We start from the raw sequence: 15,568 nt of genomic DNA on the forward strand, positions 1-15,568 counted from the left end.
TGTGCTAAATGTATGAAAGCGCATAATAGTTTGCTACATTTACCTAAGTCTAAATTGAGCACGGCGGGCGGTTCCGAAAATGCAACGTCGTCCCGAATAACAAATACTGTCCCGAACGAGTCAAAGGAAAAAAACTCATACAATCTCGAATCTATTAGTGCTCATTCATCCCAACAAAGTTCAAATAAACAAATTTTATTATCAACTGCAGTTGTAATCATGAGAAACGCGCGTGAGGAATCAACAGTATGTCGTGTATTACTAGACTCGGGATCTCAAAGTAACTTTATGTCTGAATCTATATCTCAAACGTTAAAATTAAATAAAAAACGCGTCTCGTGTACAATAATCGGTATAAACGAATCAGCCCATAATGCATCGTATGTAGCATCGGCTAATATTGAATCACGTGTGTCCAACTACAAAGTAAATATCGATTTTTACATATTACCACGCTTAACTGGGAACATTCCGTTATCTAAAATCAACGTATCTAGATTTCAAATTCCGGCTGAATTTAAATTAGCTGATCTGTGTTATAGTGAACCACAAAAAATCGACGCTATTTTAGGTTCGGAAGTATTTTATGATTTATTGCGTGCAAATCAGTTTAAGCTTCCTCAATCCAATTTAATTATGCAAGAAACACAATTGGGTTGGATTGTAGCTGGATCAACAGTAGCACGTGAAGATATCAGTAAAACTTCAACCGTCGCATTATGTACAAATTTATCGAAGCTCGAGGAACAAGTTTCAAAAATTTGGCGCACAGAAGAAATTGGTTCAAAGACAGTGTTCACATTGGAAGAAAAGGCATGCCATAAACATTTTGAAAATACTGTGCAACGAGATGAAAAAGGCAGGTTTGTTGTTCAGCTGCCATTTCGAGACAAGGCATCAAAATTAAGTGATTCTAAGTCAACAGCTACGTGGCGTTTCTGCGGTCTTGAAAAAAGATTATTATCCAGCCCTCGACTCAAAATTGAGTACTCAAAATTTATGAAAGAATATGAAGATTTGGAACATATGACTAGAGTTGAGCCGTGTTCAAATTCAAACATCAAAGAAAGTTATTATTTACCTCATCACGCGGTTTGGAGAGAGGACAGCGTAACTACTAAATTAAGAGTAGTATTCGATGCATCATGCAAGACCACATCGGGAGTCAGTTTAAATGACGTCTTGCTAAAGGGCCCCTGCATTCAGGAGGATCTTATAAATTTATTAACTCGTTTTCGTAAACATAGATATGCAATGACTGCTGATATTTCCAAGATGTACCGTCGAATATGGGTCTCTCCAAATCACAGAACCTTTCAGCAAATAGTTTGGAGACTAAACCCCGATCAAGAACTGCATCGATTCCAGTTAAATACAATAACATACGGCACAGTTCCTGCATCGTTTCTTGCGACCGCGTGTCTACATCGTTTAGCAGACAAAGAATCAAATGTGTATCCAGACGCTTACAACGCGATTAAACAAGACTTTTACATGGATGATTACCTGGGTGGTGCCGAGTCTTTACAGGAGGTAATAAAATTGCGGGACGATATCATAGAAGTGTTACTAAAGGGTGGATTCGAACTTAGGAAATGGACAGCTAGTGATCCCACACTTCTTACCGGTCTTGCAAACAAAGAAAACGATCCGACATTAATCTTGGACTTATCCGAAAATTCAGCCAAAATTTTAGGTCTTCGATGGGATCCGTCAGGTGACATTTTTAAGTATAAAGTAAAACTTTCCGAAAGAAAAACTATTGTAACCAAACGTCAAATATTATCAGAAATAGCGACTATTTTTGACCCGCTAGGTCTAATAAGTCCTGTAGTTATTAAAGCAAAAATAAAAATGCAACGTTTATGGGCGATGGGCATTGGATGGGATGAAACATTGCCAGAAGAGACAATGTTGGATTGGTACAACTTTCGTGAAAGCTTATTATTATTAAACAATTTATTTATACCGCGATGTATCGTAATTCCTGGGCAAATTGTAGATGTCCAAATACATGGATTTTCGGACGCGTCGATTGAAGCGTTTGGCGCTTGTTTGTATCTCGTAACATTAAACAATGAAGGCAAACGTAGCTCTCGTTTAATTTGCGCTAAATCACGCTTGGCGCCCCTAAAATCGATCTCGCTACCACGCACATAGGAGTATTTGTATTATATAACCGATCATAAGTCACAATCAGCAAGTTAATCAAAAAAGTCGTTAGCACTACGATTATTAAAGCCACCTAATCGGTCTGTCAAATGGTTATCAGTAAAATTTCTTAAACGCTTGCCACTCGTCGCATAGTCAGTCGTAATCTAGTTATTGTCCGAAACGCATATAATTGGTTTTCGGCACTTTCATTTATATTTGTTTTTATCTTTTAATATTTTGATATTGCGTGGTTGAATTGGAAAAAAATTATTTTGAAAATGGAAAAGGAAGGTACGTACTCAATTTGTAGCAAAAATGTATTGATACACTGCTTATATTATGCGTTTACGAACTATTTTAATGAAGTCTAATATGGCTGTTAATTTTAACCAACAATTCTTAGATAATAGTGTTTTTGTTAATAAGTATGGTTTTGTCGGAGTATATTTTTTTGATGGGCATTAAACCGGGACATTTATTTATAATAAGCTACCATAACATTTTCTGCCCACATCCGCCATTTTGATTCTGAGCATATCAAAGATATTATTATTATTTACTAAGATGCTCAATTTTTAATATAAAATATTATAGAATTTGTTACAGAAAATGTTTTGTTAAATCTTAAATTTGAAGTATTTTTGTTTTTTGGCTTGCAGCTTCTCAGGTAACGTCTAACAAATTTTCTCGAAGCCAATTATGTGAAATATTAAAAGATTGTAAAGGTAAGAGTTTAGAGAAAAAGTATTTGTTTTTGGAAGAAAAACTTATGAAAATAACAAATTGTCCAGAGGAAAAAAAAATGTCTTAAGTCACTCTTTAAAATTTTTTAAGAGCGATTATAAAAAGAAATGGATTAAGGCTAGTTATAAAGGCGAGCGTTTCATAAAAAACAACGAAAATTGGCTCTCATCATCGATTGAACTGCCTTACTGGCCTGTAAAGCCAACAATGACGTTGAAACCCGGACGACCATCCAAAGCATTCAAAGAGCTAAGTGATTGTAGTAAGCGCAGAAAAACTAAAGATCTACGTGAGCAGGTATCAGTTGAGGAGTTGACATATGCAGCTAGTGTAAGTCAGCGCACATCAGGAAATAATAACGCGGCAAAGTTGATTAAATACGTGACTACCACACCAACCAGAGCAACAAAATGTCGTAAACTTATTACTACTGCTCAAAAGCAATTAATAACTAAAAAATTTACACCACAAGAGGCACTAGCGATTTTTGTAGAAGGAGACTTCACCAGAAAACAGTGGGAAGTAATACAAAGTGCTAGCAAAAACATTTATCCCTGCTACTCATTGATAAAAAAAGCCAAAACGGAATGTTACCCTATGGAGGAATCGATAACAGTGACTGAAACCTGTTCTGAAGTTCAACTTCAAGCCCTGCTTGACCATACAGCATTGCGTTTGTACAAATATGTTGAAGAGGTGGTAAAAACGTGTTCAGAAGAAGAAAAGAAAAATATGGTTTTATTATCAAAATGGGGTTGTGACGGATCGCAACAGACCCAGTACAAACAAAAATTTCAAAACAGAAAGGACAGTGACGCAAATATTTTCCAAACCTCATTTGTTCCTTTAAGATTAGTTGTTATTATTGATGGAGAAGATATCAAAATTATATGACAGAACCCAGTTACTTCTTCTACTAGATTCTGCAGACCAATAGGTATACGTTTCATCGCTGAATCTAAATTAGTAACTAAAGATGAAATAAGATACATCGAAAACCAAATCGAGACCCTAACAAAAACAGAGGTGTCCACTCCTAATGGAACAGTCAAAATAAAGCATACAATGATGCTAACAATGGTTGACGGGAAAGTGTGCAATGCAGCCACCGATACTGCTTCCACCATGAGATGCTTCATTTGTGGACAAACTTCGAAAGATTTTAATAAATTAATCCAACCAAAAGAAATTAATGTAGAATCACTGAAGTTTGGACTCTCAATTCTTCATGCTAGAATTCGATTTTTCGAATCGCTTCTTCATGTAGCTTATAAATTGCCACTGAAAAAGTGGCAAGCACGATCTCCCGAAGACAAAAAAGTTGTCAAGGAAACAAAAGAAAAAATACAAAGAGACTTCAAAGATGAAATGGGACTTTTGGTAGATATTCCCAAAGCGGGATTTGGGAATACCAATGACGGAAACACTTCAAGACGATTTTTTGCCAACCCGGAATGTTCTTCTCGGATAACTGGAATCAATTTAGATTTGATAGTTAAATTCAAAATTATACTTGAAGTGATTTCGAGTGGCTATAGCATTGATCCTGTTAAATTTGATACATTTGCACTCGAAACTGCAAAAATGTATATAGATCTGTATGGTTGGCATCCCATGACACCAACTATACACAAAGTCTTGGTTCATGGTGCAGCAGTGATAACTCATGCACTTCTACCAATTGGCCAGCTATCGGAAGAGGCATCTGAGGCCCGCAACAAGCACTATCGGCAATACAGATTGCATTTCGCTCGAAAATTTTCACGAGTGGATTGCAACAGAGATATATTGCATATGCTGCTACTTAGTTCAGATCCATATATAAGTAACTGCCGACAAAGGCAACACAAGAAAACTGAGCCCTTCTCAAAAGAGGCAGTCAATCTAATGATCGCAAACGCACCACCAATACCACCAACTGAAGACGATCGTGATAGCGGAAGAAATATGGAAGATACTGAAGAAGGTGATTATGAAGAAGATAACGACAAGGAAGATGAAGAAGAAGACGAATATGATGATGGAGAAAATGACGACAAACAGTATAATTCTAATTAAAGTCCTTTATTGTTTTTTTTCTTTATTTTTTTTTTCTTCCAAATGTATAAAATTATTTAGTTTAATCAGTTAACTAAGGTCAAATATTGTATATTATATATGATAAAATTGCAAAAAAAAAAATCAATAAATAATTTTGATCGGTTATATAATACAAATACTCCTATGTGCCACGCCTGGAATTATGCGGAGCTGTCCTTTTGGCACGTTTAGCTGATAAAATAATTACAAAACTAAAAATGAATATCAGTCAAAGAACATTCTGGACGGATTCTTCAATAGTTCTTGCCTGGATCTCTTCGCCGTCGGTGCAGTGGAAGACATAGGGTTGGCGAAATACAAGAAACAACATCGATATCCGAATGGGCGCACGTAGACACTAAAGACAACCCGGCTGATATTATTTCTCGTGGACGAGAACCTCAAATAATATTAAACGATAATTTTTGGTGGGAAGGTCCTAATTGGCTTCAATGGGATTCATCCAAATGGCCACATACAAATAAAAAACAAATCGACTTTAATACAATTGAAGAACGTCGAACAATTAGTTTGCTTACGTCTGAAGAACCAAAACTAACATTTTTATCTCATTATTCAACTTGGAGTCGGCTTTTACGTATAGTAGCTTTATGTTTACGATTTATTTATAACACTGCTCATCCTAAAGACAAAAAAACGGGTCCTCTGCTTCCCTATGATTTAAATAATACGATCAATAGCGTTATTCGATTTGTTCAAGATGAAAATTGTTCTAGCGAAATTTCTGACTTAAAAAAAAACGGACTATGTTCTCCGAAAAGTAATATCTTTCGGTTGCGTCCTTTCCTTGATGAAAACAACATTCTCAGAGTTGGAGGACGTCTAAAGAACGCGAGTCAGCTAGATAAATTTCAAAAAAAATCCGATGCTTGTTCCTCCAAATAGTCCAATTCTTCATTTACTATTTAGGATGCTCATGATATATTATTGCACGGTGGTCCGCAGTTGATGTTGGCACACGTAAGGCAACGTTTTTGGCCCATAAATGGCCGAAATATAGCGTGCAAAGTTTTATCCAAGTGCGTGAGATGTTTTCGTCTTAAGCCTACAATTTTCCTACCCAAGCAACGAATCAAACCAAGTCGTCCTTTTTCGGTCTGTGGTGTCGATTTCGCGGGGCCGTTAATGATAAAAACAAGCCTAAGGCGAAACGCGGCTCTCAGCAAGGGATATATTTGTGTATTTATCTGTTTTGTAACTAAAGCAGTGCACATTGAACTGGTTGGGGATTTAACAAGTGCATCGTTTATAAGTGTATTAAAAAGATTTTGCGATCGAAGAGGAAAATGCACGGATATTTATTCAGACAACGCAAAAAACTTTGTTGGAGCAAATCGTCAACTTCAAGAGTTAAGCAACTTGATTCATACCGAAGAACACCAATCAAAATTGCAGAATGTATTATCTGAATCAGGTATCCGCTGGCACTTTATACCACCTCGCTCCCCTCACTTCGGTGGATTATGGGAGTCTGCAATAAAATCCATTAAACATCATCTATTTCGCACTTTAGGCAACGCAAACTTCACATACGAAGAACTTAATATTATTTTAATACGAGTGGAGGCATGCTTAAATTCACGACCTTTGGTTCCTTTATCTTCCGATCCCTCGGATCTCACTCCTTTAACTCCTGGTCATTTCCTTATTGTCGACGCTTTAACCGCTTTACCCGAAACTGATGTATCATTAGTACCAACCAATCGATTAACTAAATGGCTCAGAGTCATGCAGGTTTCCCAGCAAATCTGGTCCCGTTGGAGCCGCGAGTATCTAGCACAGCTTCAGGAGCGTAAACGGTGGTCTGTCGATAAGGGTCCAAGGATAAAAAATCGGTTCTATTGTCCTCGTGAAGGATGATAACAGCCCACCTCTTCAGTGGAAATTGGGTCTTGTTCAAGCTCTCCACGTGGATGTAAATGGGGACGGTGTTCCAAGGGTTGCTACCGTAAAGACCCCCAGTGGTATATATCGTCGTGCTATTAGGTATCTATGCCCACTTCCTTTCGAAAGTAATTGTGTTCCAGGTAATCAAAAATAAATATTTAAAATTACTTATGTTGCAATTTAGTTTATATAAAAATTGTTATTCTATGATTTTATGATTTAAAATGTTTGTTTCTCTTATATAATATCATGTTATTTTGATATATTTTGTTATTCTATAATAATTAATTTTTTGTTAAAGAATCGTTTAAGGCGGGCGGTATGGTCGATCGCGATCGACGCTCGTCGTTTTTTAATATAATATATATAAAAATAAAGATAAGACGAGTGCGCCCGTCCCCCCGACCAAGACTAGACCCATAGAAGGGACAGTCGGCGAGCCGTCTTTGTCCGAAACAGTTATAATATCGCAATCGGCCATTAGGCTCTTTACGGTGTCCTAAAAACAATTATTCTTATAAAAATAAACGGAAAACTTAAATTAAAACAAAAGATTATTGTTTTTACTTTCGTATTACAGTCCTAGTCGTAACAGGTATATTAGCTTTAGCCTTTAAATCAGGGGTGTCCAACTTGCAAGGCCTCAAGGGCCAAAACTTAAACCTCTGATCTGGTTGCGGGCCATACACTAATTTTGTTAAAGTAACAACAAAATAATGAGAGGTATAATAATAATTAAAACAAAAAAGTAGTATTATTTCTTTTATTGCTCAACATCTAAATTTTTTATACATACAGAAAATGTAGAGGTAGTTTTTTAAAGAACTAAGACAAACATTGTAATATTAATGAAAATATATCTAATGTGAAGACTGTGGTCGATCGGCTTCATCCACCAATGAAGAAATGTCCACTGCCAGTTCAGTTGTAGACAGTCTCATGAGATGACGTAAGGTAGAATCGGGAAGGTTGCTTCTGTTGGGGTTTTTAATGTATTTCATGTAGGAAAAGGCACTTTCACATATATATGTGCTTCCGAACATTGATGTCATTTTCAGTCCAAAATCTCGCAGGTTTGGGAATTTCTCCTTAGACAGCAATTTAAAAAATTCAGGTCCCTTTTTATCTCTGGTGATTAGGGACATGTCAGCTTGAAGGTTACATAACTCAAGTTGTAAGTCAGGTGGTTGATCTTCAATGGATGCTCCAAGAGGATTATTATAAAGCAGTACACTGCTTTTGAGACTTTCAATATCTTTAAATCGTGTATTGAATTCATTAATAACTTGTTGAATTTGTGAACTGCAGCATGAAAAGTCAATATTTTTCTCACTGTTGGGTTCTTCTGCTAGTTTCAGGCAGCTAGGGAAGTGTGTTAGGTTGTTCTTTTCCAAAGCATGTTTAAACACGTTTAGCTTATTCCGGAATCCGTTTATTATTCCGACCAAATCTGAAACCGTCTGGTTTCTTCCTTGAAGACTCAAGTTTAAACTGTTAAGGTGATTAGTCAGATCTGTTATAAAAACTAACTGTCTTAAGAATTCTGGATCCTGAAGCTTCTCTTTCAGTTCAGTTGTATCGGATGAATCGTATTTATTAAGAAATGGAGGGATTTCTTATGGCAAAAAATCGTTCCATGCACTTTCCTGCACTCAACCACCTTACATGGTTGTACATTAGCAAGTCTCCATACTCAGCCTCTGTGTCCACTAAAAACTGCCTAAGTTGCCTGTGTAAAAGGGATCGATTTCCACCTCTAATCATATTTATAATTTTAATCACGGTCTGAAAAACTTGATCCTGCTTGACTGATTTTTCACATAAAGCTCCCTGATGTATAATACAATGTATTGTCGGACAAGTAACACCATTCTCTTGAAGCAGACCCACTAATCCAGTTTTTTTACCAGTCATTGATGGGAATTGATTAAGGGTCTGTAGCTATGGCTGAACATTTATTAAAGCCTCCAATTCTGTCAACTGTTTTCTTCAGAGCCTCATAGACGTCTTTTCCTTTTGTTGTTCCATAAAGAGGACAAATATCAATTAGCTCCTCTTTACTAGTAAAATCTTCAAAAGTAGTGCGCACGAATATCAACAGCTGACTAACATCTGATTGATCAGTGCTTTCATCCAGACAAAGTGAGAAATACGAACTTTTTTTAACCAGGCTAAGCATAGAGTTTTCTACTTGCTCACCCATAGCAACAACCCTTCTTTGTATGGTTTGATGTGAAAGTTGCACTGATTCAAATTTCTCCGCCATTTTGGAATCTTCAAAAGCTTTGGCCATTTCAACGGCACATTTTTTAATTAAATTGGCATCAGTGAAAGGTTTTTTTGCCTTTGCCAGCTCAAGCGACACGGCATAAGATGCATGCAAAGAATGCGTTTGAGATCGCAATATTTTACTAAACATACCAGTTTGCTGTTTAAGCTTTTTCTTCAAATCTGTAACTAACGCACGCCGACTTTCATTTGTATACGTAGCATACTTCTTTTCATGCATTGTTGTGTAGTGTCTTCTCACATTATATTCTTTAGGCACAGAAACAATATTCATGCACACTAAACACTGCAACTTTCCATTATTGTTAGCAATCAAGTAATCACTCTCCCAACTTTCTTTATAACTCCTGTTCTCAATGTCAATTTTGCGTTTTACACTCATAATTGTATTGATGTTTAAGGAATCAAGACAAAGAATGAACTAATTAACTAAGATACGTAACAAACAACACGTCGAAGCACACTGACGCGTAGCGGCTGACGACGCGACGGACAATTGACAGTTTATTATGACTAATTAAAAATAGAACACACATAAAACCCGCACACTGGTAAGTAATAGTCAACACAAAACACTTTTGCTCTTTAGTAAATTCTAGTCATGACTAATCGTGTGTTATTGAAATAGAACCACAGATTATATAATGTTTTTCGAACTTGAATTTATTCGATTATATAATTGTTTTTAAATCGTTTTATATAATCTGTGATAGAACATGCTCTATTCCTTCAGTCAAAACAAAACAATTATTATCAGTCAAAAGTCAAAACTAGTTGGATCAGCTGGATACCGTAATCGTTGCAAAACAGTTGTTCGTTATAATATTTTAATATAATTAATAATTATTAAAAACTGTTTTTGTATATTATATTTTATAACTATAAGTATATATATTCATATATACCTATAAATATTTTTATTATGCATTATGTGTTTTTCTTTTATAACATTTTTTTTTACAATGGTAGCATTTAAAGAAAATATATGATTTCCGTAAAACCTTAAACATTAAAACATAAACAGTGCCACTTATGGCTCACTTTTTGTAGTTAATAAATTAAACAAAAAGAAACCATCTATGTAACTACTGTAACTACTTACTATCGAAATTGAAACACATGAAACAGTAAATAGATCTGATTCTGAACTCTCAACTCTGATAGGTACTTTAATATTTTATATTTACATTCACACTGCTTCGATTTATCGATTACAACGGATGGAGACGGAGAAATATGAAAACCCATCGATTTCTATTTATAACATTATACTTATCAATTATAAATTGATAATATTATACACAGCTGATTTCAATATAGTATAGATATCTGTGATTGTATACAAAGCCTGATATTAATATCCACATACGCATGACGCATGGCAGTGATTACCGATTGGTCTTTAGATCTACGACTTACGAGTTTATTGGAACTTACTATTTTTTTATAATGTAGTCGTCGCCGTAGTCTGATTTTGTTGCGAATAGGCCAAAGAGATTAAAACAAATAGTACACTACGTATGTTATTTATCAGGCAGTATCGTTGTTTATTCCTTTGATTATTCCTGCTACTTATAATTATACATTTATAACTTAGGTAGGTACATAAATAATTTTTTGGGTACCCACGGACTCCACCCACCCAAAAAAAGGGGGGGGTGGTCGCCCCTCTTGGGTTATAGGTTCGGCGCCACTGATATGACTTATTAAAGTATGACATAGTAAAAAACGATCAGATTAAAAAATATATGATATAAAATGAAAGTTAAAAATTATTATTTTATTTGAATATTGTTTATATCATTATAGATTAATTAAGCTGCTGGTGAATCTGCTAGTCTTAGTGAATAAATATAAAAGATATGATTGTTTTTATTTTTTTATATATTTTTTAAAAAATAATAAGTCATGTGTCTATAAAATATTTATATTATTGATTATAAAAAAATATGTTTTAATATTTTACAAAATTTCAGTGAAATACAAATCAGATGAATAATTGAATATTTAATATCAAATAAATTCATATCACTCATAAATAAAAAAAAAATAAATCAATAAAATATAAAGTACATTCAATAATCTAAATTTTATATAAAATAAAAAATTATGAAATCAGTATTTTATTTTTATAAAAATATATTTTAGTAACATAGATAAAAATAATACTATGATACTATTAATTGATGTTGTTTAATTACAGGCAAAAACTAAAAAATAAAATAATAATAATTGATTTTGAATTCAGCAACTATCAACGTACAGATTTAATACTTATTCTGCAGCTATATCACAGACTCACGTAAAATCTGAAATTATTCGTCTACGAGGTCGACTTTAATAATATCACCTGATGGAAGAATAAGATTAATGAATAATTATTCATATACAAAAACTAGAGATTTGCTACTAAAAATTTTTGAAAAGAAACCAGATCAGCTTCAAGTTATATTAAACGAATTACATTTAGCTATGAAATCAAAAACGTCGAACCTAACTACAAGCTTTTTAAAAAACTATCTTGATTTTAATAACCAAAATGCAATTATTTTACTATAGAATGGTAATTCAGATAAAAATATTTTACAAAGATTAGGTTTTAATACAAATATAATGTTGAATATGACTGCATACGATACTGATAATAATAGAGTATTTTATTTAAAATTAATTAATTTTAAAAGTAATGAAATTATATTAAACCATAAATTAGGTTATATAATTAAAAATGGTAGATTTTTATCGTTGAAGGAAACTCATGATTCAATTTGTAATCAATACCATGATATAACTTATATACACGACGCAGTTAGTGATGTAAAATTAACGAAATGTATTTTCAACTATTTATGTATAAAAAACAATTATCAGTTTATATTAAGTAAAATAATAAAATAGGTAATATAAGTTCTTACAGAACACTAATAGTTAGCAATTAGTAACACGGTAATATTGAAAAATTAACCTCATCTGTTAAAAATAATTACAATCGATTTTGATTTTAACAAATATTAACATGTCGATTTAATACTTAATTTTTACAGGTATATCGCAGACTTACGTTAAATCTAAAATTAAACGACATTGAGAACGACCTTTCATAATATCACTTGATGGATGAATAAGATTAATGAATATATTTATATCGCATACCCAGAAGAAGAACGACACAACTCAAAATTTGAACAATTTTAGTTGAGTGCATATTCTACAAATTCGTATTTTACTGATCGAATTGCTAAAACGACTGAAGTCAAATTAGTATTAGTATTTGTTTGAGACGTAGTTACGACATTTTACACTTTTATATGTAATAAATTATTTTAAGTGAAGACCGGCTTAACTCAGATAAGCCGTTTTATCTATTGCACTTTGAAACCAATTACCTAGTTGGGTCGTTCTATGACATCGAATAATATTGTAGATTATTAAACTAAGCTTAGTACACACACAATAATATTATTATTAGATTTAAAGTTGAAATATGTTAGTTAGGTAGGTATGGAAAATACTATATTATTCTCAGTGATCGTCGTTCTGTCAAACTATCCGATCGTTATTACGCGTGTTATACGTACCTGACTGTTTTTATTATAAAAGTGTGTGTGTGTTTTTTTTTTAAGTATAATGGAAAGTGCAAGTTCTGATGATTTTTTTGAAGATACCTAGTGGCAGTGACTGGACCCCGTTAAAGAGATTGAATATGATTCAATATTAGCTTTTAATAGCGACGAAGAAAATGTACCGCCAACTGAAAAAAATCAAGAATCGGATGTTAATATTGTTCCGGCCACTTCTTCATCTTCAGATTTGGAAGAAGTTGACACACCGACTAGAAAACGAAAGCGTTTGACCAAAAAATGGAAGAAAAATATCATGCGTAAAAATAAAAATTCAGGATTACAGTACGAAAATTCAAAAAAGCAAGTTATTGATGCTAAATCTATGCGAGGGCCATGTAGTACGAATCGCAGAATTAAATGTACCAGTAAAATAACTGAAGAGCAAAGAAAATGTATTTTCGAAGACTTTTGGAATATGGCAGATTTATCAAAACAGCGTGACTTTGTAAGTAAGCATATCGACGAAATTAATCCAAAACATCGATATGCGATAGCCGGTAGTTCAAGATCATTAAACTATGGTTTCTTTTTTAATATTAATTCCACACGAGTGAAAGTATGTAAAACTTTTTTTTTGAATACGTTAAGTATTTCAGATCGAATGATCCGAACTGTCAAAGAAAAAATGAAAAATGGTTTTCTAGAGGAAGATTTTAGAGGCAAACATAAGAAACAAAAATCACTTGATTCAAATATTAAAGAGTCGATAAAAAAACACATTGAACTTTTTCCTACAATTGAGTCACATTATCTCAGAAAGCAGACTACAAGAACTTACATTTCTGGAAATTTAAATGTAGCAAAAATGTACAGAATGTACGTAGAATATTATAAGGAACAAGGTATGCAAAAGTGGTCTAATCTCGCTATGTATCAACATATTTTTAATTTTAATTACAATATTGGTTTTTTTATACCAAAAAAAGATCTATGTAATACTTGTGAATCGTACAAAAATACAGAAAATAAAACTGACGAAATAGAATTATTGCAAAATCTTCATCTTTCTGAAAAAAATGCTGTTCGTTTGGAAAAAGAAGATGATAAACAAAAAGCAATCGATGGTTTTCAGTCTACCGCTTGTTTTGATTCACAAGCTATATTGATTGCACCTAACGGTGAAGTATCAAGCTTTTATTACAAAAGACGCTTAGCAACATACAATTTTACTATTTATAATAGAAGAACGAGAACGAAGAAGGAACGTGTTACGTCTGGAATGAGACAATAGCAAAACGAGGTGCAAATGAAATTGGTACGTGTTATTGGATTTTATGCGTAATGAATTAATGGAACTGAAAATAATTAACAGATATATATTTTATTCTGACAACTGTTCAGGACAAAATAAAAATAAATTTATTGCATGTTTATATTTATACGCATCATTAGTATTAAATATCAATACAATTCGTCACAAGTTTCTAATTGTGGGCCACACACAAAATGAAGGAGACTCTATGCATTCAGTAATAGAACGTCAAAATTGGTACTCCGAAGTGGCCCGGTCTATGTATCGTCTCAATGGGTATCAGTTATTAAGTTGGCAAAACAAAAAGGAAAACCATACACCGCCACAGTGGGGCAATATACTATCAAAGTTGGCATTAAATCATACATGAATTTATTTCTCTTAATAATACTTCTATGTAACATATTCTTAGGTTTAAATAATATTAATTTATATTTTAAAGATTTTTAGTAATTTAAATGTGTATTTAGTTAGGTAAAAGTAAAAAAAAAAAATATGGATTTTTTTTTTAAGTTCAAGTTTTCATGTTAATCGGTGTCTGAATCTGAATCTGAATTGTTTTCTATATTGTCGCTGTTGTTGTCATCGCTATCGCATTCACTGTTATCATCGGACTCATCATTATCATTTTGATTTGAATGAAGTGACTGAACATTTGGTGCTGGCAAATCTAATAAATGTATGGCTTGTTTAGGTAATGATTGTAACTTTTTTTTACATAACTTTCTTTTGCTGGAGATGACTGGATATCCATGTTAGATTTTTCTCGGCTACATTTTCTGGAATTATTTTCACGGTATCTTTTAAAATCTTTATTGCTAGCTTCTTGTGCTTCTTCTGTTAAGTTGCCAATTGGCAATAATGCATATTTAATTATTTCTGGCCCATGGATAAAATACTTATGTAATGTAGGAGGCATATTATACCAAGGGTAGTTCTCCACAAAATATCTAGCAGTATTATGTGAAAATTCTCGGAACTTATTAACATGAATTTCATGTCCACTAGATACAACTATCAATAAAATATGCATTTTTTTAATAAGTTCTATACCTATTCGGGTAATATCGGCAGATACTTCTGGATTTGTAAAGAAACGTCTTGCTGTGTTCCCATCATTAGAAAAAATGCAGGTTTAGGTTTATCTACGATTAAACCTAATTTTTCTTTAAATTCATTTTGTATCCGTTTTTTATTTTCTGCAACAATAGTTTTATCATTTCCTCGAGCTTGCCATTTTTTTAGTGGTAATTTATATGCTATGTGAAGAAAACACTCAAAAAAACGAATCCACCCATGTAATACTGACAAGCCAACCTCTAAGTTATCAGTTTTTACTTCTCGTTTAATCATTTTGTCAATACTATTAAATTCTTTGGACGTGGCACCACATAAATAACACTTTTGAGTTGATGTTGTATCCGTTAGTGCATTACACACTTTTCCATCAACCATTGTTAAGACCAAATTATGCATCACTTCTAAAGATTTGTCATTAGAGATGGAAAGTCTAGTTCAA

General features: G+C 33.3%; 4 protein-coding genes across 4 annotated transcripts; 2 read left to right on the forward strand and 2 right to left on the reverse strand.

The window, feature by feature from the left end:
• Positions 1–219: 219 nt before the first annotated feature.
• Positions 220–2,160, forward strand: LOC126551042 (uncharacterized). The gene has a single exon (XM_050203795.1). The coding sequence runs from the start codon at positions 220–222 to the stop codon at positions 2,158–2,160; it is 1,941 nt and encodes a 646-aa protein (XP_050059752.1).
• A 3,963-nt stretch (positions 2,161–6,123) lies between these two features.
• On the forward strand, positions 6,124–6,858 carry LOC126551043 (uncharacterized). The gene has a single exon (XM_050203796.1). The coding sequence runs from the start codon at positions 6,124–6,126 to the stop codon at positions 6,856–6,858; it is 735 nt and encodes a 244-aa protein (XP_050059753.1).
• Positions 6,859–7,745: 887 nt separating this feature from the next.
• LOC126551044 (general transcription factor II-I repeat domain-containing protein 2A-like) lies at positions 7,746–8,799 on the reverse strand. Its single transcript, XM_050203797.1, has 2 exons — positions 8,528–8,799; positions 7,746–8,376 (listed from the first exon to the last, which is right to left on the reverse strand). Exons 1-2 carry the CDS (start codon positions 8,797–8,799, stop codon positions 7,746–7,748), a joined length of 903 nt encoding a protein of 300 aa, XP_050059754.1.
• A 13-nt stretch (positions 8,800–8,812) lies between these two features.
• LOC126551045 (general transcription factor II-I repeat domain-containing protein 2-like) lies at positions 8,813–9,556 on the reverse strand. The gene has a single exon (XM_050203798.1). The coding sequence runs from the start codon at positions 9,554–9,556 to the stop codon at positions 8,813–8,815; it is 744 nt and encodes a 247-aa protein (XP_050059755.1).
• Between the last annotated feature and the right edge of the window lie 6,012 nt (positions 9,557–15,568).

Source organism: Aphis gossypii, chromosome 3 (assembly GCF_020184175.1).
Source record: "Aphis gossypii isolate Hap1 chromosome 3, ASM2018417v2, whole genome shotgun sequence".
In the NCBI taxonomy this organism is placed as follows: Eukaryota; Metazoa; Arthropoda; class Insecta; order Hemiptera; family Aphididae; genus Aphis; species Aphis gossypii.

Excerpts from the sequence above, each read along its gene's own strand:
- LOC126551043 (XM_050203796.1), top strand. The coding sequence starts at position 6,124 with ATGATAAAAACAAGCCTAAGGCGAAACGCGGCTCTCAGCAAGGGATAT.
- LOC126551044 (XM_050203797.1), bottom strand. The coding sequence starts at position 8,799 with ATGACTGGTAAAAAAACTGGATTAGTGGGTCTGCTTCAAGAGAATGGT. Across the intron at positions 8,377-8,527 it reads AGGTGGTTGAGTGCAGGAAA|TTTAAACTTGAGTCTTCAAG; the intron begins GTGCATGGAACG and ends TCACCTTAACAG.
- LOC126551045 (XM_050203798.1), bottom strand. The coding sequence starts at position 9,556 with ATGAGTGTAAAACGCAAAATTGACATTGAGAACAGGAGTTATAAAGAA.
- LOC126551042 (XM_050203795.1), top strand. The coding sequence starts at position 220 with ATGAGAAACGCGCGTGAGGAATCAACAGTATGTCGTGTATTACTAGAC.